Below are 22,148 nucleotides of genomic sequence, written 5' to 3'. Positions count from 1 at the left end.
ACCCTTTCCCCCCTCTTCCCATTACCGGCGTTGAACATAGCGCCAGAGACAATTTCTTCCTGGAGTTAGCCGAAGTGAGTTTAAAGAAGCTTTGTTGCAGACTGGTAATAAATTAGCCGGCATTCCCGCTTTCAAAGAGGGGAGCCGGGATTGCATCTTTGGCTCCAGAAAGGACTTGAATAAGCTTGTGTTAACCCGTGTTATGGGGGTTCGGCAGGGAAAGTGCTAAGAGACAGACTGAGGGGCTATGCTGCTCGCTAGAGAGCTAGACAGAGAGACAGCACCACTCAGCTGACCACTCCCCTGAACGTGCGCGCTGAACGCGCACGCATAGTAGTAATAAAGGAAGTGTTGATTGCAGAGGGAGGGACTCGCTCCAAAAGGTGCGGGTGGGTGGGCTGAAACAAATGAAAACAAATACAAGTCACTGAGTTGGCAAGGATCCAAGAGTCCTCCAGGCAGAGTGAGAAGATTCACAAGGCTCGCCTACCCGGCAAAGTTCAGCACAGTTCACGGAAAAGGCAGCGTCTTCCACAGCAACCGCAACACATCGAGACAGCACCACTCAGCTGACCACTCCCCTGACTGCGAACGCTGAATGCGCACGCGTAGTAGTAATAAAGGAAGTGTTGATGATGGAGGGAAGGATTCGCTCCAAAAGGGGCGGGCGGGTGGGCCGGCAAAGCTCAGCACAGTACACGGAAAAGGCAGCGTCTCTCCACAGCAACCACAACACAGCGAGACAGGGCCACTCTGCTGACCACTCCCCTGAAAGTGGTCAATATGTTCTTTCCAAGTAGGGCTGAACACTGCAATATCATCCAAGTATGCAATACAGAAGTCCTCCATCCCATTCAAAACATGATTTACCATCCTTTGGAATGTAGCAGGTGCATTCTTTAGGCCAAAAGGCATAACCTTAAACTGATAGAGGCCTCCTGTGGTTGAAAATGCAGTTGTCTCCTTGGCATGGTCTGTCAGAGCTATTTGCCAATAGCCTGAGGTTAGGTCTAATGTACTGAGGTACTTGGCTGAACTCATCTATCCTAGGTAAAGGATGGGCATCAGTCGTGGTGACTGCATTAAGAGCTCTGTAGTCCACACAGAATCTCAACTCCTTGGATCCTGCCTTTGGTACTAGTACAACTGTACTAGCCCATAGGCTTATAGATGGCTCTATTACCTCAAGGTCAAGCATCTTCTTGACCTCTTCCTTTATGTGGGTTCTTACATGCTCTGACATTCTGTAACCCCTGCTTTTGACAGGGAGACAGTCACCAGTGAGTATTTCATGCTGGCCCCAAGGGGTCAAGCCTGGTGATAGTGAAGGCAGAGGGGCAATCTGATTTAACAGAGTTTTGCACTCCTTCTGTTGTTCCAGTGTCAGATCAGAAGAGAGATTAACTCCTTCTATCTTTCCATCTAAAGGTTGTCCGCTGAGGAGGTCAGGTAGAGGCTGATTCTCCTCCTCCTCCTGAGCAGAGGCTAGAAGCAAAGCTCCCAGTTCTGGTCTAGAGGCATATGCCTTTAGGCGGTTGATGTGAAAGACACTTGGGGCCTCCTTAGGATTGCCTATGTCCACCAAATAATTGACCTCTCCAAGTTTGGTCACAACCTTGAAGGGTCCAATCCATTTGTCCTGTAAGGCCCCCTGCCTTGTACGTACCATAACTAGAACTAGCTGGTCTTGAGTAAATTCATCCATGTTGGCCTGCTGGTCATGCCAATGTTTCTTTATTCATTTGTAATGCACACCACACCCAAAGGTATCAGGGTACAGAGGTTAGAAGGAGCTACACAGCTTAGTTTACAGGAATAAGTTACACATGGCAAACAGATATGGAACAACGGTACAGGTACAAGAAACAAGTATGAAGCAATACATACAAGGAAGAACACACAGACAGGCATGCTATTTAAGAGCAAAGGATAACATCAGGTGGTCAGTGTGGCAGGTGAAGAAGATACTGGACCTTAAAGATCAGATGACTTGAGTCAGTTGATGTAGTTAAGTCTGAAGTTCTGGTAGGATTGATCTTCTCGGAGTGAAGACAGCAAGGCGTTCCATAGCTAGGTCGCTTTGACAGGAAAGCTACTGCCTCCCGCCTTCGATAGCTTAAATCTAGGAATGATGAGGCAGTTAGTGTTGGCTAGTCTAGGGGGTCTAATGGAAGTTCTTCTGCGGAATCTCTCAAAGAGATAACTGGGAGCGGCGTTATTCAAGGCTTTATGGGTAAGTGAAGCAGTTTTTAGATGGATTTTGTTGTGGGTCGAGAGCCAGTTGTTTCGACACTTAATCTCAGATATGTTTCTCCTAGCCACGCCAAGGGCCACTCTAAGGGCATTATTTTGGAAATTTTGGATTCTCTGGATGATCGGTTTATTGGAATCAATGTAAAGGGCATTGCAATAATCCAACCTAGAGAGAGAATGAGGGCTCTGGCCAAGATTATGCAACTATAGTCAGAAAGAAAGGGTTTGCCGGTTTTGATTAGTTTACAAGTGTAAGCGGTGGCAGTAGCCATGGCATTCACTTGTTTGGTAAAGGAGAGAGTGGAGTCGAGGTAAAAAACAAAGGGTTTTTACCTCACTGGCCGCTTTGATGAGGTTATCATCGATTATGAAAGAGGAGTAATCCGGGCCTAGTTTTTTGAGGTTGGTGGGGGTACTCAGGATGATGAGCTTTGTTTTATAATCATTCAGGCATAGACCGTGAGTTGCCATCCTTGCCTGGATGATGAGGTAAACTCTATTCGCCAAGGTCAAATCCTTAACGTAATATCCTGAAAGTGGGAGGAGAATCTGAGTATCATCTGCGTAGTTAGTGTAGGTGATACCAAGATGGTCCAGATAATCGAAAGGGGCTTAGTGAATATGTTATACAATGTGGGAGGGACGCAAGGTCCCTGGGGCACCCCACAGGTAATGGGAATAGGGTCTGTTGCTGCTGAAGGGTAGAAGACCCTTATGGTCCTATCACTTAAGAAAGACTCGATCCAGACTATGGCCTCCATGGAGAAGTGTGATGCTGAGTCTAGATGGCTGCATAGGACCTTGTGGTCCACAAGGTCAAATGCAGCTGAGAGGTCAAGGAGGAGAAGGAGGGCTGATTTCCGCTAGTCCCTTAGCTCATCAACTTGGGCCTTCAGGTCGACGAGGGTGATTTCTGTTCCGTGTTGGGGACGGAAATCTGATTGTCGAGCTCCTAAAAGGTGGTGTAGTTCCAGGTATTTCTGAATTTGAAGGTATGCAACCTTGTCTAATATTTTTAAGAGATCGGGTACTGTTGTGATGGGTAGGTAATTAGTTGGTATACGTGGGTCTAGAGTTTGTTTTTTTAACAATGGGAGCACCCATGATTCTTTGAGATTAGTGGGGATGGTGCCAGATGTGAATGAGGCATTGATAAGTTTTGAGATAAAGATAGCAAGTTCCCTCGCTGCATCTTTTATAAACTGGGCTGGACAAAGGTCGCTCTGGCAATTAGAAGGCTTAAGTAAGAGAATTACTTTTTCTACCTCGAAAATGGAGGTTTTAGTGAAGTTGAAGCAGGTGGGAGAGATGTCAGAGGTCGTATTCTTAGAAGAGATGTCATAGGTCATGTTTTTAGGTGGCGATAGAGAAATGAGGGATGCTTTTTTTGGGCTATTTTATTTTGGAGGGTAGTTACTTTGTTGGAGATCGCCAGTTGGATGTCTGAGCACCAGGTTTTGTCTTTGGTAAAGGTGTCTGGTGTAGGGTTAGGAGTCTCTAATTCTTTTAGGATTATGAGAGATGTGGTTGTTGTAAGATTCTCGTGTAGCCAGGCAGATTTCCTTTTTGTATTGGGATGAGATCTTAGTCAGTTTAATTCTGTTTGCTTCTGAAGGGAGTAATCTCCAGGAGGCCTCACAGTTCCTTTTTCTTGCCATATGTTTTTTTTAGATATGGGGTGAACCACTTGTTCAGATGGGTTTTGGGCTTATTTGGTCTAAGTTTAATCGGTGCAATAATATGAAGTGAGGTTAGCATGATTTTATTATACTCGTCAATCAGCATGCCGGGATCTCAACTGTCTGCAAGAGAATTAAGGGTAGGGAGAATAGCGAGAATAAGTCTATCAAATGTGATATTCTTTTTGTTCCTGGTTAAGGTGGGTGGGGTAAATGGAGTAACTAGGGGGAGGGGTCTGGTAGTAGTGTGTGGGAAAGACAGGAGGGAGAGGTCCGTCCAGAGGTGTGGGGAGATGGAGGTGATATTAGCGATGCAGTTGTAATCAGCCACCCAATCTAGGGTTCTCCCTTTGTTATGAGTAGGTGTGCTAATTCTTTGGGTCAGGCCAAGTTTGGACAGGATGTTGGCAGTTGAAGTGTCATCTTTATCTAGTGGGTCGTTGAAGCCAGGTTAAGATCGCCTAGGAGTAGTAATTGCAAAGTAGTTTTAAGGTTGTTAGAGAGTACAGTATGGATATATTCCTCAAAGGTCCCAATGGGGCAGGGGGTCTGTAAATCAGATTCATAGTAAGGGTCTCGGAGTTGACTAGTGGAGGTTTAGCTGTGAGAACTTCAGAAGATTTGATATCTTGGGAGGGTGCAAGTCTCATGGATAGGCTGGATTTGGAAATAATGGCGATGCCTCCACCTCATGCCTTGTGTCTGTCCTGTCTTAGAATCGTGTAGCCGTCAGGAACTGCTAACGCGGTTATAGGGCCTGCTGCATGAGGCAACCACGAATCAGTGATCACAAGAAAGTGAAGGTTTTCTGCCAAAATCAGGTTGGCGATCTCTGTGGAATATGCAACCAGAGACCTGGTGTTTATTAGAGCCCCCTTAAGTGGGGGGGGGGTGGGTGGGTAGGGAGAACTGTAGCAGATAAGTGGGAGGTTGCGGAATCTGCTCTCTTAGGTTGATGGGCAGTACAGTGCTTAGAGGTAACATGGAGAGGTGACCTATTAGAGGAGGGGTTGACACTTGTAGTATTATGGCTGATAGGATAGTTAGTTTTCCGGTTGTTTAACCAGAGCCTGGCTTGCTTTCAAGTTATCAGAAGCTTCTGTCATCATGTGTGTCATTCTCTTTTGGAGCCCTAACACATAGTCAGTGACTCTCACTGGCTTGTGGGAAGGAGCACTCTCCAACCCCTCCTTGATTAGGTCCAATGGACCTCTAACCAGATGACCATAGAGGAGTTCAAAGGGGCTGAAGCCAACCCCTTCTTGAGGGACTTCTCTATAAGCAAAAAGAAGGCATGGTAGTAGAAGGTCCCACTTTCTTCTAAGGGGTTCTTCTAAAGCACCTATCATGCACTTCATTGTTCTATTAAACTTCTCTACCAATCCATCAGTTTGGAGATGGTAGGCTGTTGAGAAATTGTAGGTCACTCCACAGTTTTTCCACATGGCTTGCATGTAGTGGGACATACAATTGGTCCCCCTGTCTGAGATAACCTCCTTAGGAATGCCAACCCTTGTAAAAATACCAAGGAGGGCCTTAGCCAATGCCTGGGCATTAACACTCATCATAGGTCTGGCTTCAGGATACCTGGTAGCATGGCCTACCACAACCAATACAAATCGGTTCCCTGAAGATGTGGGGGGGGGTCTAAGGGACCAACAATGTCAATACCTACCCTCTCAAAATGGACTCCCCACCACTGGGAGAAGCACCAAAGGTGCCACGTCCTTGGCCCCACTCTTGCCAGAAGTCTGACAAGTGAGACAGCTTTTACAGAATTTATCTACATCAGACCCCAACTTGGGCAAGTAGAAATACAGAGAAATCCTTTCCTTGGTCTTCTTAAAACTTAAGTGACCAGCTAAAAGAATCTCATGGGCTAACTGTAGTAACTGAGGTCTCATCTCCTGGGGCACTACAATTCTTCTGTATTCTCCTGGGGTAGACTCAATAGGCTCACTGTAGAGGAGGCCTTCTTTCCAGTACATCCTGTGCCTCCCTGGCTATTAGCTGCCTGTTGGCTAAGTCCTTCAAGAGTAGGATACTCTCTTTGACTTCTGCTGGAGTCTGCCCTACAGAGGCCACCTTCTGCAAGCAAACTCTGCAGCTCAGGATGGTCTTTAGGATCCAGGTCTCCAAAATGGGGAAGGTCTTCTTCCAGCTCTGTGTCATCAGTAGCTGATTCAGCATCCTCAGGTTGGACCTCACACTCAGCCTCAGCTCGTGGAGGTTCCATGTGTTAAAATTACTGCAAAAACTGGCTGTGGAAACAAAATATCGTGGCAAAAAGGCTGTGGTTTTGCCACCGCAATCCATATAAAGGATGTGGGGGACACCCCTGCAACCCCTGGACCATTATACCATTTAGCAGGAGCGGGGGACACCCCCACAACACACTCGACCCTTAAATAGTGTAATGGGTTACACCTTTAATGGGTCAAACCACAGCATTTTTGCCGGTTTTTTGTACAGGTGAAATTTCTGCCACCATTGTATCACTGCATACCCTGTTGGAGGGGTCAGAGGTGTGACCTTGGACTGTCCTATCTTGGATGTCCTGGTTTTGTGCACAGGAGTGCTACTTTTCTTGTTTCCTGAGACCTTGGGTTTCCCCTTTGTCTCCTCTTTCCTGGAAGTAGAAGTTTGTACTTCCTGTGGACTGTGTTATAGGTTCCTCTGTAACAACCCACTGAATGTCATCTAAAGTCAGCCCTCTGGCCTTCCTAGTTTGTTCCTGCTTCCTTTTACTGGGATGCCTGGGGTGCTTGATACAACTCCAAGAGTTTTTAAGTCATTCACCAACAGGACTCTCCCAGGCACCTCAGCCTGAACAGTAACAGGTATTCTTACAGTGATATTGTTGCACTGGATGGCAGTATTGGAACGATCTGGACAGGGCCTCCAGCAAGCTCAGTGGGGTCTTTGGGTGCCTTAGCAACATCCTCAGCTTTGAAAAAGGTTTCATCCACCAGTTTGATGCTGGCCCCTGTCTCTCTAATGACAATATACACATTCTGCTGTTCCCACAGACCCAGGGACACTAAAGGAACACTGGCTGAGACTCCAATGGGGTCTTCAGCCAATAGACGAAAGTTTCCACTTGAACTCAGGGATGAAGGCTAAGGAAGCAGTGTGGACCCCTGAAGGTTTACCCTTGTAGCTGGGATCCCCTTTCACATGGTCAGTAGACCCACAAGCATAACATTTACCAAATGTTTTCTGGAATGCGGGTTTCTGCTGACCTCCCTCTGGTTTGGCACCAGAGGTTTCACTAGACTGACCTGGTTTCCCATATGGCTTACCCATCTTATGTTTGTTGCCGTCATTTGGGTGGGAGGTTTAGAATTCTCTTTGTCATCTGTCTTGTGCTGCTCCCCCTCATCCTTTTCGGGAGTAGCCCCAGAATCCTTGTGAGTGTCCCTGTTGGCAACCCACAAGTCAGCAGATTTTGCTAGCTTCTTGGGGTCAATCTTGTTTGAGTCAGCCAAGTGCTGTCTCAGCTCAGGAGAGCAGGCATCAAAAATAGACTCCAACTAAAATAGATTTTTAATTCCTTCAAAGGAGTTTACTCTGTAACCCTTAACCCAACCATCTATGTTTTTCAAGGGGTACCATCAGTCTTTTTGAGGGTCATAAACCTCTTAAGGTACTCGGAAGGAGTTTTCCCAAATCTAGCTATCAGAGCTAGCTTCAAATTTTCATACTCCAATCTTTCAAGTTCCCCCACCTCCATTACAGTATCAGTTGCAACCTGGGGGAGCCTAGACAAAAGCCAAGGAATCAACATATTCCCTGGAAACCCGGAATCCCATAATTGTAAAGCACACAACCAATCCGAAATATCAACTTTCACATCATACATACTCACTGCTTCTTTGGGCATGCAAGGCCTCTTTGAACTGGAAGACCTAGAGGACTCTGGGATACACATATTTTCAAGAGACAATTTCTTCATTTCAAGAGCATGCTGCATTTCTAGTTCCCTAAGTTTCATATCCTGATGTTTTTCTTCAGCTTTGATCTGTAACTTTTTGAATTCCAACTCAAGTCTAATTTTCTCAGGAGACACATATTCTGGACTCAGTGATGGACCTTGTGTGTCCCAAAGGCTATAGGTTGAGGCAAAAAGGCCTTTTGAGGCAAAGAGAGGCTCCATTCCTGGACTCCTATCCCTCTTCTGACTCTTCTAAGACATTAGAGGTAGAGTCTGAATTATTATCCTCATTCTCATTATCCACATTTCCTGGGTTAGTAGGTGTGATGGGCCACTACCCAGACTTTGATGATTCAACAATCTGGCAATCAATTTATTTTTCTTTCTTTAACAGGGAGATTCCTGACTTTACACATTTCTTTCAGTAGCTCTACTGTTAAAATGATCAGGGCTTCCTGACTGAAGTTATCCATGTTTGGCATGTTACAATTGCTTTTCTAGTGGAGCTCAGCCTTGCAAAGGTTTTTAGTTGAAAAAAAGCAAAGCAAATACTTAGTTTAACAACTCTGCAATAGATCCCACCGCCTGATACCAGTGTTAGGCAAGATTGTATGCAGTACCCTTTGGGTGCACTACAACAACCCTGACCTCCTGGCAATAGGGACCCAACCTTTGGTATAAGTCTGTACTACACAGGTTGGTAGCGTGTTGAGCAGCCAGGCTTATCTCAAGAGGGGTCAATGTGAGCTGTAGGAGAGTTGCACACAAGGTTTCTTGACAATTATTAATTTGTTTAACAGTCAGTTTGAGAAAGCCTTCTTCAGAAGGGGCAATATAATAGTAACACACAAATACACACCAAAATACACACTCCGAGTTTCCCTAAATCAGCAATTAACCATTGGGATGGCACACAGACACCCCCTACACCCTCAGGTGACTTCAATTGTTAGGACACTGTGGACATTAATATATCACTGTTGCATTTAGGGCAATATTTAGGAGCATGTCAAAGAAAAAGATTATTAGAATAAAACTAGAGATCTCACAAATATTCTGAACCATGCTGGAAGGTGGGCTAAACATAAAGTCAGAGGGAAGAACAGTTATTCAGGGAGCCAGGCCAGGCCAAAGTCAATTGGACAAAGTCTAGGTGAGCTGAAGCAATTCTTGCAACTAGGTTAAAGTCTTGCACAATGTTTTAGAAGACTTTGTAGAATAAGAATAAATCAAAGTAGGGCCACAGGCTGTTAGGCCTGTGAGTACTAGAAGATGCAAGCAACTCTACAGGAGCCACCAAGACAAGTCTTAACTGAGAACAAAGAAGGTGGTACAACAAGACCTAAGTTCTCTTAGCCTGTACAGTACCTTTAGGTTGAAGAGAAGTGTTGCAGATGACTACTGTTCCTGTGCAGCTCTGCAGAGCCTGCTGTTCCTGGGCCTCAGTCATGGGGACAAGAGGGAGGACTTCTGGGGACTCCTGCTCTGCAATGGGATGGTCAGCAACCGCAACCTGCAATCTTCAAACAGGTGGCACGTCAGTGTTTCAGCTCCTCGCGTCCACCGCAAACAGCACCACCGCAGTTCCTGGCTGTTGAGATGGGCCTTCCTTGCATCTGGGGTCCAGCATTCTGTTGAGGTGGATCAGGCTTGGTCAGTCCTACTTCCTGGGAGTCCGGAGGACCTTCCTGGAGCTCTTGGCCAGCTTAAAAGCAACACACCCAATCTGGTGTTCGTCTCCCTAGCGCTTTGGTTACTAGCAGCAACTGCAGTGGAAATAAAACCAGCTTTGAGAGGATGTCCAGGTGGCTTACATTGGAGTTGATTGGTCTAACCAACTCAAGGGTAGAAGTCGTCCTTGCAGGGCTTCTCTAGTCGAAATGAATTCGGAGCTTCAGCACAGCAGCAGGGCTTCACTGAGCAAACCAATGGTTGAGGAGTATCAGCAGGTGTCTCTTCAAAGTTCTTCTTCGAATTCCTTCATCCAGCGGTCGACTCTGCCTTCTAAGCCAAAAAGCCTCGCCTTTTATCAGGTTTCTCCCATCCATTCCAGCCTAGCTGTCAGTCACCCAGCAGGGTGGCTGTCCTTGCCGGACAGCCAGCTGGCCAATCATCTAAGAGTGCATTTCTGTCTCCTAGCAGACTAAGCACAGGGAGTTTCGGGTGCTTCCCTCGCCTCCTGCCCCTGCCAGACACACTGGAGCCAGAGGTGGGCTTCACGCATGAATCCTGCCAAAGACAAAATTAACAAAGGGACCAAACCTGTTTTGGCATGCAGAGTAAAACTCAAGAAGTACCTTTCAACAAATAAATGGTGAATGAAAGAAGAATGGGGCCATTTTGACAAAACTGGCACCCTTGGGTGCTTTACTGCAGCTGCAAATGCAGCCCGGAGTAAAAGCATACCACGGTTGTTAAAAGTAAACCACTGCCATCAGCCATTCATCGATGAAAGGGTAACATAAAATTGTTACATGATAAACTAGACACAGGGGATACTAAGTAACCCCTCCAGCACCCGATTGTGAGATAGTGTGTGCTGGGTCTAGAAAGTTACAAATGTTAGTAAAGTCAATTTCACTTCACTGCTCTTGGAAACAGTAGTTTATCCAAGAGAAGGTATTTAAACCTTTGGCAAATCTGAAAGACTTCCCTGTGCCACTGCACTGAAGGTGCTGTGTGACACAATGTAAAGATGATGCCTATGGAGTTTGTCAGACTCCATACTTAACAAAGAAACAGAGAGCTCAAATCACATTAAAAATACATGAGAGAGTGGGAAAAAAGGGTCTCACTCTCTCCAGGTTAAAAATAAAAGTCCTAAAATCCAGCAAAGTTGCTGGGGGTCTCTAAGGTAGAGAGGAATTTCCACAATTCTGAGAATTCTCCCTAACAAGTGTTTTTCGAGAATGAGTGGAATGTCGCATAAGTCGAAGACAAGTAAGGGGAAGGAGGAGAATATGGAAAACATATCTTGATACTCGCTGTTAGTATTGCTGAGGAGCTTGGGAAGAGTAGACAATCTAGAATCAGAGTAGTCATTGAGACCTCATTTATGACCAGGTTTATGCAATCCACAATAACTAGAGTGAAATTCCTTCATCAAGAAAGCTGTTTAAAGATTTGACCTACATAGAGGCAAAATGTAATGCATACCTATTTCAGATATGACTGGACATCTGAATACCTTAATATTAATTGTTGGAAATAAAATCTGACTGCAGTGACTGAGGAATCTATTAAGGGAAGCATGTTTCATATTATTTCCATCTTTTGCATTTTATAAATGTACCCCATAACTTGGAAAAACTGTATTTAAGACCTGATGCAAATATATGTGGAAGGGTGCAAGTAGAGTGCAATATCATCCACAGAGAATTTAGTTATAGTTCTGAAACACCATGCACTCTACTCGCTATCTCTACTCAACACACACACTCTCTACACCACCCGCCCTACCCACACTCTGTTTTCCCCAACCACCAATCCCACCCCACTCTCTCTACCCCAGCTTCCTTACCCCCTCTGTCTCTACACGCATCCTCCCTCCCTACTCTCTTTCTCTCTGTCCCCACCCACCATACCCCATCTCTCCACCCCCCTCACCCAACACACCCTGCCCCACTCTCTTTACCAGCACCAACGCACCCTACCCTCCTCTCTCTCACCTCACTCACCCTATGCACTCTATAGCCCCACTAACCCAGCCAACCCCTTGTATTCCAGTCCCACTCTGATCCTTCTTCTCAAACCCTTGCTTTATTTCTTACCCTGCACCCACCCACCCGACACACACTGTCTCTACTGAACACCCACTCTCTCTACAGCACCCATCCTTCCCACTCTCTACAGCCACCCATCCTTCCCACCCCCACTCTCCTCTACCCCACTCTCTCTGCCCCAGTCGCCCTACCCCTGTGCTCTCTACCCCCACCCACCACACCCCCCTCTCTGCCCTCACTCACACATCCCACCCTACCCCCGCTCTCTTTAACCCACCAAAATACCCTACCCCCTCTCTCTAGCCCTACTCACCCTAGCCACTCTATTCTCATTCTCTTACACACCTGCGCCCCGATATCCAGTGATATTAACAAATTGAAAATAACAAAATCCTAAATGCCGAAAAATATAGAATGTATAGTAAAAAATATGTATGGGGTTGGGTAAAGGATTAAAACGGGTGGGAAGGGGTTTGGAGTGGGGTTATAAACTGAGGAAAATGGGGGGCTTGCGGTACCCCCAAAATAAAAAAAAAATAGGTATCATTAAAAAAAATGTATTTCATTTTTCGTTAAAGGCACAGTGATCCCTGCACCCCTTATTGCATCCTCCTTTGAAATATTGCACTCTTCCCGTTGCCCACTGGTGCCTATAAATGAAAAAAGTAAATAACAGCAGTAAACACCCAAACTATTGCCAGTACATGTTTGCATTGATACATGTGCTCTGCATTCTACTTTCTATCTCAAACTACACATATTGACAACCCACTAATACACTGCATGTGACAACTCCTACCTTAGAAAAGTCTACCACCATCTGGGCTCTCCACCTCTCTCACCAGCTTCTCCCACTGAGATCTCTGGCAGCCCTAAACCCATCCTCCCTCAGGCTCATATCACGCTATTAGCAAATTGAGAAGAATACCGACCATAGCACCCCCCTTTCTAAAATGTATACCACAAGTTCTATACCAGCACACACAGCCAGTGCCTTCCAATGTACATGCAGGAACACCAGAGCAAATGAACCTTTATACGGTTTCCTTCTGCTCCTACTAAATGAACGTATTCCATTGTTTGCAGGTATCAAAGTGCCCCAGACCATGAAAAGGACACTAGTGTGCTGTATAAATATCAACAACATATGGGTATCCCTCCCTCCACCCATGTGTGCAATGAGGATCAAGAAAAAAGAAAATGGTATTTGTAAAAATATAGTATGATACGATAAACAGTTGAGATAGTACTAGGAAAGCTCCTTTACCACTGTTGCAAATTTCATTCATTTATTCCAAGTTCAATGACGATTTATATTTTAGAACAACAACATGCCTGTGCTGTGCTCATTTACAGGCCTGATAATTTAGCGAATTATTTTTCTGCAAATGGCGCATAGCCTTGCAATATGTTGTCGTATGTGAAACAGGTAAACAGAAAATATTGTAAAGCCGAGGCTGCCTCAATTCAAGAAAGAGGCATCTCAGACACATCATTTAACAGCCAATGAAGAAATACGCAATATCCCTCTATTATGCTCTAAACAGTATTGTATCAGTGTAGACGACAGTGCCTTTCCTGCATAATATCCAGTCATTTATTTATCGTTAATATTTATTTTTATGTCTCAGAGGAATTTCTGTACGTACATTTTAGATTTACACTGGAATAATTTTGATTTTTAATTCAAATAATGTTTAATTTGTGATATTAACTTTTTAATTACAATATATGCTGTGGTACTATGCTGTGAAACTGACCTGGTTCACTGAATTCATCTTAATTTTAAAAGGAAGCTATTTGTCTGATTGCTTCTGGACAAGACCTTAAGCAGTATCAAGCAATCCCTTCGCGATGCCCAAAAATTAATACAAGGTACGAGTACAAAGCATCCTTTCTAAGTAATGCATTAAACAAAAGCAGATGCTTAACTGTGGTATTCATGCCTGTTTAGCTCAGAGTAACCAGTGTCTTTGACAAACATGCTTTGCATGTTACCTAACCACGAAACCACCGCAAAGCACATTTCATCAATATGTTTTCTATTCATTGTAACCTACCGTCCTTGGCCACAGAGTCCACGGTCTTCCCTGATATATGTGCCATGTGCCCAAGGATGGAAAATATCACTAATCCAGCCAAGATGCTAGTGAGGAAGTTTATGAAGCAGACCACGACGGAGTCCAAATAGCAGTTGTTGTGGAATTTGTTGTAGGATGAGAGAGCCACTAGACCTCCCCAGGCCGTTGAAAGTGAGTAGAAGATTTGGGTGGCAGCATCTTTCCAGCCCTATATGAAAAAACAAGGTTTCTGATGAGAATTTGTAAAGGTTCCATTGACATAACAAAATAACACACACATGTGCTTTTAGTCGACATGCTGTGAGAATGTATCATGACCAGACATTAGGAATCCGCTAATGATTACATTTAAAAACTCAATATACTTTGAGTTTTATAGTAGGGTATGCACAGGTAGTAATAACATATCCTTTATACAAAACATATTAATTTTAATTCCCATAGAGTCTTACCTCAGCGTTGGACAGTTTCGATATGTCAGAGTTACTGCCAATGAAAAAGCTAATTCCATCCGCAGCACCTTCCAGGGTAGCACCACGCACTAGGAGTATTATCAAGACAACATACGGGAATATGGCTGTGAAATAAACCACCTGTCAATCATAATGTAAAGAGAAAAAATATTATTGAAAAAGCAAGGTAAAAAGTAAGGTAAAGGGCAACAGTTTTCACATTTACATAATACGAGTTATATATGTCTTTTGGCAGGGCTCAAATGGAGCAAACCCTAGGTCTTAACAACTCTCTGCACCCTAACCCTACATATCCTTCGAACTTAACCACTGATAGTCTATCCTTCTAAAGGTGTATCAAATCCTGTGACTATATCCCATTGGCATTCACTCTGCTTCACAGATAGGTTTACACTATATAAAAACCAATATTACAGGGCCTGCGGTATCGGCCCTGTAGTTATGGTTAAGTTGCTCTACTCATAGAAAGAACACTTTTTTGGGCAGCTTATAACGTTGGCCCCCATGGGTGATTTTGAAAAAGAAGTATATGACCCCAACAGAACGATTTTGTGAAGTTTGGTGCGTTCGGTGAAAGGCAGTTTTTGGATGGCTTATAACTTCGGTGCCACTCAATGAAACTGCATGATATTTAGCAATATTATTTTAGACCTGACCCTGAATGTGTCGGTGCAGTTTCGTCAAGAGGTGCCAATTGACGAATCTGCACAGATGTTTGCAAAAGGATTTTAGACCCAGATTTGAATGGTTAGCAAAGTTTTGTGGGTGGGCGCGGACTGACACGTGGCTGGCATGTGGTCTTATGGCCTGGGGCTATCAGTCTGCTTTCAGTGACTACTGTTTTGGGAGGAGCCTGAATGCATGAAGTTTGGAGGAGAAGCTAAATACAACATTCACAGCGCAGAACGTGCGCAAACTGAGAAGTGGCTGACAAGTGGTTTTGTGTTCTTGGGACTTGAGGGGCACAAAGCATCCTAAGCTGTATTGAGGCAGGGTTTACATTGAGCTGGTGCCAGCTGTGCTGTCTATATTGCAACTTGTTTGTGATTACGCCTCATTTAACCGTGCAATGTCCCCATCGAAACTGCAGAGTGGGAGACTAAAGATCACAAACAAGCGTTTGGTGGCGTTTGGTGGCACTTGTTAGGGAGAATTCTCCAGAATGGCTAATTTCCCTTACCTACTGAGTCCCTCAGCAGCTTTGCTGGATTTCTAGGATACATTTTTTTCACCTGGTAAGAGTGTGAGCCTTTTTTCCCACTCTTACATGTGTTTTGCTGTGTGCGTTTAACATTTTCTTGTGTTCATAGACTGTGGAGTCTCACCTACTCCATAGGCATCATCTTTTTACTGTGTGATACACAGCACCTTTAGTGCAGTGACACAGGGTTGTCTTTTTAGACTTCCCAAATCAGACTCCATTTTCTGGGACTGACTACTGTCTCCCGGAACATGTAAAGTTGCCATTGACTTTATTAGTCTTTTAAATCTCACAAGCCCAGTACAAACTATCTTACATAGAGTTCTGGAAAGGGTTAATACGTATCCCTTTTTGTCTGTTTGTCTTGGAACATTGTTCCGTTCCCTTTTCATTAAGACTTGGCTGGTGGCAGTGGTAACTACCCTATTTTTCCTACTGCGGTTATCTTAAATAGCCCTGATATTGTTTTAGGCTATCTTGGTAGCCCCGAACTTAAACCCGCTAGACCATATACGTTTTTATACGGTTCCGGCTGGGTTTATTCACCATTTCTTTTTGTAAAGGTCTTTCTCATGTTTTACTCTGCGCGCCAAACCAGGTTTGGTTCCTTTGTTCTCTGTCCTTTCGTGGGCTTCGACACAGAAGCCCTCCTTAGGTGCATGAATCTCTGAGGGGGACAGGATGTGAGGGTGGGGTTTAGGACTCCCTGCATAGGGTCTATTTGGAGACCCATGTCACACTCTGATATGATTGGCTGTGGTGACTGTCCCGGCGGGACAGCCACCCTGCTGTGTGATTGACAGCCAGGCTGTGTGAATGGGGGAAAACTGCATAAAAAGCAGGTCTTTGGGACTGAGAAGGCAGAGTCGCCACTGGATCGAGAGAGCCGATGAGAAGCTGACAGAAGAGGACTTCTACCACGACTAAACCTGCCGTTGAAGCCCTGCTGCGGGTCCGATTCTTCAAACTTCGACGACAGGGAAGATCTCTAAGGAATATAAGGAATATTCTCCCCTTGAGCTGGTGGGAACAACGAGTTTGCCAAACTGCTAGCCAGGCCTCCCTTCTCTGGTCGAATTTGCTGTACAGAGCTACAGTGAACCGGATAGCCAGGAGGAACGGACCCTGCTTGCGTTTTAAGGAGCGCACCTTTTATTCATCGCTTTGCTCTGTTGCTGGTTTCTTCGCTGGGCAGTGCAGGACCCTCCAGTCTTCCTCCTTCTTATCAGTCCGACAGTCGCTTCAGGAACTGTGAGCCTGCAGGACCTGCCAGGAACGTCTGCCGCAGCTACAGCATTCTTCTGCTTTAAAGGTACTGTGCTAACCCGGTTGTTCGTTTCGTTCAGCCGCGGTGAAAGTGTGAAATCTTTCGCCAATCCGAGGGCTTGTCCTTCTTGTTCTTGTTGTCTCTTCTTTAAAGTAACTTTTCGTCCAACCAACTTCGTTCTGAACTCTTGGCAATGACTTAACCGCAAACTACCCTGAGCTGTGTGATCCTCAAAGACTTCGGTCCATTGACTTTGGCCCTGGCCTCTTCATTTGATTTCCTCACTGTAGTTCCTTTTTCTAGATTGCCCGGCTTAATTACTTGTTGGTGCTGCTCAACTTTTGTCTAACTTTGTCTTTCACTCCCTTTTTATTACTAGAGTGCCATTTTGCTCACACTTCATTTTGAGCCTAACTTGTCCAGAATCTATTGGGTGTGGTGTAGTGCATTCGAATCATGATTTTTCAACTGCTTAATAATAGTGAAATGTTTAATAACTGATGTGTAAATAAATACATATTCTGTTACTCAGAAACCTTGAGTCAGTGTTTGTTTGAATCATAGTAATTGCTGTCCTTTGTGTAACTATTGATACTTTTCACTTTACTGTTGAGATAAGTCTGGGTGCTCAGCCATCGCTACCACTTTACTTTGTAGTACAGGCTTGTACCAAAGGTGAATTTGTACTGTTACTTGTAGTCCTAATTGTGTGTGGTGTTCCCAAAGGGTACTGCATATAATTCTACCTAACAGCACTTCAAGCTAGGGAACTAGCTTAATGTTGGGGTGCCCATTGCTCAAACTGCTCCACTAATCATGGATGTTAATCGAACAGTACAACCAGAGGATCAGGGGAAGCTAGGTACTCCTCCCAATCAGCTTGTCTCGCACTCCTTACCCCCCTCTTCTCTCAAGTGGTGGGCTCCTTGCCTGCTATGACTAACAATCATGCACAACTCCCACTAAACATAGAAAACTCTGCAAATGAGACCAGGACCGATGGCTTCCCTCATCCTAACCAGCAATTAACTACAGCATGGATCCAAGAGAATTCTAGCCCACAACCCCCAGGTCAATGTACTGCTATTGCTATAACAAAGGTGGACTGCACGCGAGAAATGTCTAACGGCCTGGGAAAGAGGGATCCCAGAAGCTACAAGTGGGTCAAGATACATCTCAAGAAAAAGACCCACAGGAGTCTATTGTGTTGGACGACTCTTTCGAGCGATTGTGTGAAAATGTGCAAGGCATCACTAATGGAGAGTATAGAGCAAACGTGCTGGGGTCCAGACCTCCGAAAGCCCCAGTGGAGCTTTATTCAAGCCCCGGGTTTAGCCGACTCCAAACCTATCCTCAAATTGACTACAAACAAAGACTTCTTTACGCTCTGCATCTTTGAATTAAGACGCAATTCTGCTGTTCTCCCACTGGTAGATTCTTTGGGGCCAACCTCTACATCTGCTTTGCACCTTGTTCTGGAATCTATGCTAAGGCTCTATGACACCAAAGTCACCGTACAGGGAAATGCCCACAAATGAATCCTTCTTGATTCAAAAATGGATAAATTTTTAGAAGGTTCTAACTTTGCATATCCCAATCTCCCCCTTGCACCAAAGACGGGGGCGAGCAACTTTCCTCAGCCTACTGATGCATCTGAAATTTCCAAAGTAATCTGGGTCGCACATAACAAAAACATTGAGACGCATCCTGCTGAACTTCCCATGGATTATGGTGAGACAGCAGATACCCGACAGCTTTATCAGATTTCCTTTCGGGGAAGCGAAAGCCAAAGCCAGGAAATAGTCAGCTACAAAAGGACTGTATGGTTACTGAACTCCAGGATATTGAAGAAACATCTGTCTTAAACAACAATGGGGTTCAGCAATATAGAAACCAGAAGACAGCAATGTAAGTAAAAAACAAGAGGGAGCCAGAGAAGAAGAAAACCCAAAATGTACTAGCTTCAAATTTGAATAAATGGAAAAAGGTGCAAAACTTCATAGGCACTCTTTCGAACATAGACTTGACCAAAGACCTTGCAGCTGAACAACAGGAGGCAAACCCTGATCACTCAAATTCCCAAATGGATCTTGGTTCACTACAAGTTGGGAAAACTAAGAAAAAGGGTCACTCCAAGCAGATCAGGATAATGACATTCTTGGGCACCTTAGTGCCAGCTACACTCAAATGTTCAGACGTCTCTACAGAACAGACATTTGAGCCACCTACTACAAAATCTACGCAACCGTCAGAAGCACTGCTGTCATCCATCTCAAAGGCAGCAATCACAGTCTTGACATCATTGACAGACTCTCTCCCTCAAGAGTCTGCATCCTCGCTCCATCCCAAATTAACGTACCCAAGATACTTTTCATGGAACTGTTATGGGTTGGATTTTTGATACTCAGAGCTGGGCAATCGGCTATGAACAGATCTCAGATTCTGATGACATAGTGCCTGTTACTTTTTCCAAAACAGGATTCAATAGATCGGCTTGCTATTTCACTTCCAAATTAATTGCTCCAATTGTCTGGAAAGAATGCCACTTACTGAAATTGGAGGGGTATGAATTATTTGACTTAAGCGCAGGAATAGCACTGTCCGAATTTTTAAATCCTGTATCCCAGTCTCAAAATGGGGCCCTACAAAATGGGAACATCTTGTCACTAAGTCCTAAAACTTGAGTTGGCCTTACAGTGACTTTAGTTAAGGACTGGTCCTGGTTGGAAGCAGCCGTACAAATGTTCAAAAAAATCGAATTGGACGAAAAAACTCTCTAGGATGGGGGGCTCAAATGTGTATCATGGAAAGTTTGTAATTTTAATAACTTGGGCAGAGACATAAATATTTCTGTGAGAGACGCGAATATAGTCCTGATTTAGGAGTCCATGGCCATTACTAAGGAAAGACTACTGCCCTTCCTCCAAGGCCCAGCCTTCAGACCGCCTTTTTCCACAGACCCAGAAACTCTTGCATCAACCTACGATGCTGCCATTAAAGCAGCTATCAACTCCATTGCCCCACTTAAACTCCGTAAATACAAACCCACCACCCACTCTAACTCTTGGTTCACCTCAGACTTGCTCGCACTCCGAAACGAGAAAAAGGCAGCACTTACTCAGTGGCAAACGTCCCACACTGACAAAGACAAGCTGCTCTTTAAAGCCTGCTCTACGGAGTACAAAAAAGCTATCACCCGGGCAAAATCCAAATCATTTGAATCCAGAATCTCGGAAGCCCAATCCAGCACTAAAGAAATCTTTGCAATATTTAGGGAGCTAGAGACTCCTACTCCCACCCCCCAGAACTTCACCAAAGACAAAGCCTGGTGCGACGAAATTCAAACGGCAATGCTAACTAAACTGAGCCGCCTCCAAAGCAAAATACTAGCTACCAAACAAGCCCTGCCCAATACTCATATCCCTGTCCCACCACCAGCCCAAGACCCTCCCCAACCCTTCTCCTTCAAATCCATACAGGAAAAGGAGATCATTAACATAATGAAGAACATCAAAGCATCCAACTGTAAAGGTGATGCCTGCCCAGCCACTCTCATCAAGGACTGCATTGAAGCGCTTGCTCCCTTCCTGACAGCATTTGTTAATGCCTCCTTCGCAACAGGGAAGGTCCCCACCTCCCTCAAGGAAGCATGGGTCCGCCCCCTCTTAAAAAAACCAACTCTCGATCCCACCTCCCCCAACAACTATAGACCCATCACCACTGTCCCTTTCCTCCTCAAAATACTCGACAAAGCAGCCTATCTGCAGGTTCAGCACTTCATCGAAGAAAACAAACTCCTGGGACTCCGCCAATCTGGCTTCCGCCCTAGACATGGGACTGAAACCGCCCTACTGGACCTGAAAAACCAAATGGACGATGCCAGAGACATGGGCAAACCAGCTCTTTTCCTACTCCTTGACTTATCTGCAGCGTTCGATCTCGTAGATCATGACGTCCTATGCCATCACCTCTCCTCCACTGCCAAGTTCTCCCCTGACGCCACAGCATGGATCACATCCTTCCTACAAGACAGAACCATGCAAGTATTCTCCGACCTAGCCTCTGCCTCACCCACTACCATACTCTTTGGCGTGCCCCAAGGCTCATGCCTCTCCCCCACACTCTACAACATTTTCACACGACCCCTCTTCCTCATCCTCGACGCTATGGGTATATCCTACACTAACTACGCGGACGATACCCAGATCCTCCTTACCCTCACAGGCAGCTACGACACTGACGCCATGACCCTTAACAACCTCTACAACACCATCCAAGCCTGGATGGCAGACAATGCACTATGCCTCAACTCTGACAAGACAGAACTCCTACTGATAGGTTCCCCCGAAACGCTAAAAAAACTTGACTCCCAATTCAGTCACTTCACCATCGACACCATCAAGATACCTGTATCAGACTCAGTCAAAACTCTTGGAGTCTATCTAGACTCTAACCTTTCCATGGACAGACAAGTCAACGCCATTGCCTCCTCAGCTGCATATCATGCTAAACTGATCAACGCAGTCAGGCCTTTCCTCTCCAAAGAGAACTGCACAAACATAGCCAGAGCCATCACCGGCTCCAGGCTAGACTACTGTAACATACTCTTCCTAGGAACCTCTAAAAGAAACTTGGAGAGGCTACAAGTCATCCAGAATAGTGCTCTCCGAGCAGCCCAAGGTATTGCCAAAAGGGACCACATCTCAGAAGCCAGAAAACTAGCCCACTGACTCCCAATAAAGGAGAGAATAATTTTCAAAGCTCTCACACTGACACACAAATGCATCCATCTCACTGCCCCTGACTACCTCTCACAAAGAATCCACCCCGTCGCCTCTACAAGGCCAACAAGATCACTCTACACCAACATGCTCTCTGTGCCATTAGTAAAAAGATCCAGAGCAGGTGGATCTAGCTTCCCCTATCTCGCACCCACTCATTGGAATGCCCTACCTCCCACCATCCGCAGTGAGCCCTCCCTCCTAGCCTTCCGCAAAGCATTGAAAACCACCCTCTTCTCATAAGGTCCCTCGCAGCAGCATGAATACCAACCATAGGACCCACTGATTAAGTTGTATTGACCAACCGCATAATCTGCAATGATAACCGTGCTTGTTCCTTTCTGTAATATGCCTCTTGTTGATACCATGCTTGTAACTAAGCTCATGCAAGTAACAGCGCCTCAATGCCCCTGGGCTGCTTGCGCGCTATACAAATTTAAATAAATAAATAAAATAAATAAATTAGCCCAATAGCATTGGAAGGATTTCACACATACTGCAAGGTGGCAACAAAAGGGGCAAAGGGTTGTCTTGTTGGGGACTTGGCAATTGCTATTGACTTAAAATTAAGTTGCAGCCATCAGGAGATCATCATCTTCATACCTGACCTGTAGGCAATAAGTGTTACTTTGATGGGCAGTGGAGAGGAGTTTTTAATTGTGAATGTGTACTGGAATCCAACCAAGCGTCCACTGGCTGCCTTTCATGAAGATTTGGGTGTAGTATTGACTGGATGGCTGGATCAAAGCTACATCCA

General features: G+C 45.1%; 1 protein-coding gene across 1 annotated transcript in view; it reads right to left on the bottom strand.

Moving 5' to 3' along the window:
- LOC138481018 (sodium- and chloride-dependent neutral and basic amino acid transporter B(0+)-like) overlaps positions 1-22,148 on the bottom strand; it is a 401,144-nt gene that overhangs the window by 198,952 nt on the left and 180,044 nt on the right. Inside the window, exons 7-8 of the mRNA XM_069612865.1 lie at positions 14,122-14,262; positions 13,649-13,877 (exon numbers count right to left, since the gene is read on the bottom strand). Coding sequence (XP_069468966.1) covers positions 13,649-13,877; positions 14,122-14,262 — 370 coding nt within the window. The remainder of the gene's footprint in view (positions 1-13,648; positions 13,878-14,121; positions 14,263-22,148) is intronic.

The sequence above is a fragment of the Ambystoma mexicanum genome, chromosome 5p (assembly GCF_040938575.1).
Source record: "Ambystoma mexicanum isolate Mex_15411 chromosome 5p, UKY_AmexF1_1, whole genome shotgun sequence".
Taxonomy (NCBI): Eukaryota; Metazoa; Chordata; class Amphibia; order Caudata; family Ambystomatidae; genus Ambystoma; species Ambystoma mexicanum.
This window is presented reverse-complemented; position numbering and strand designations above follow the sequence as displayed.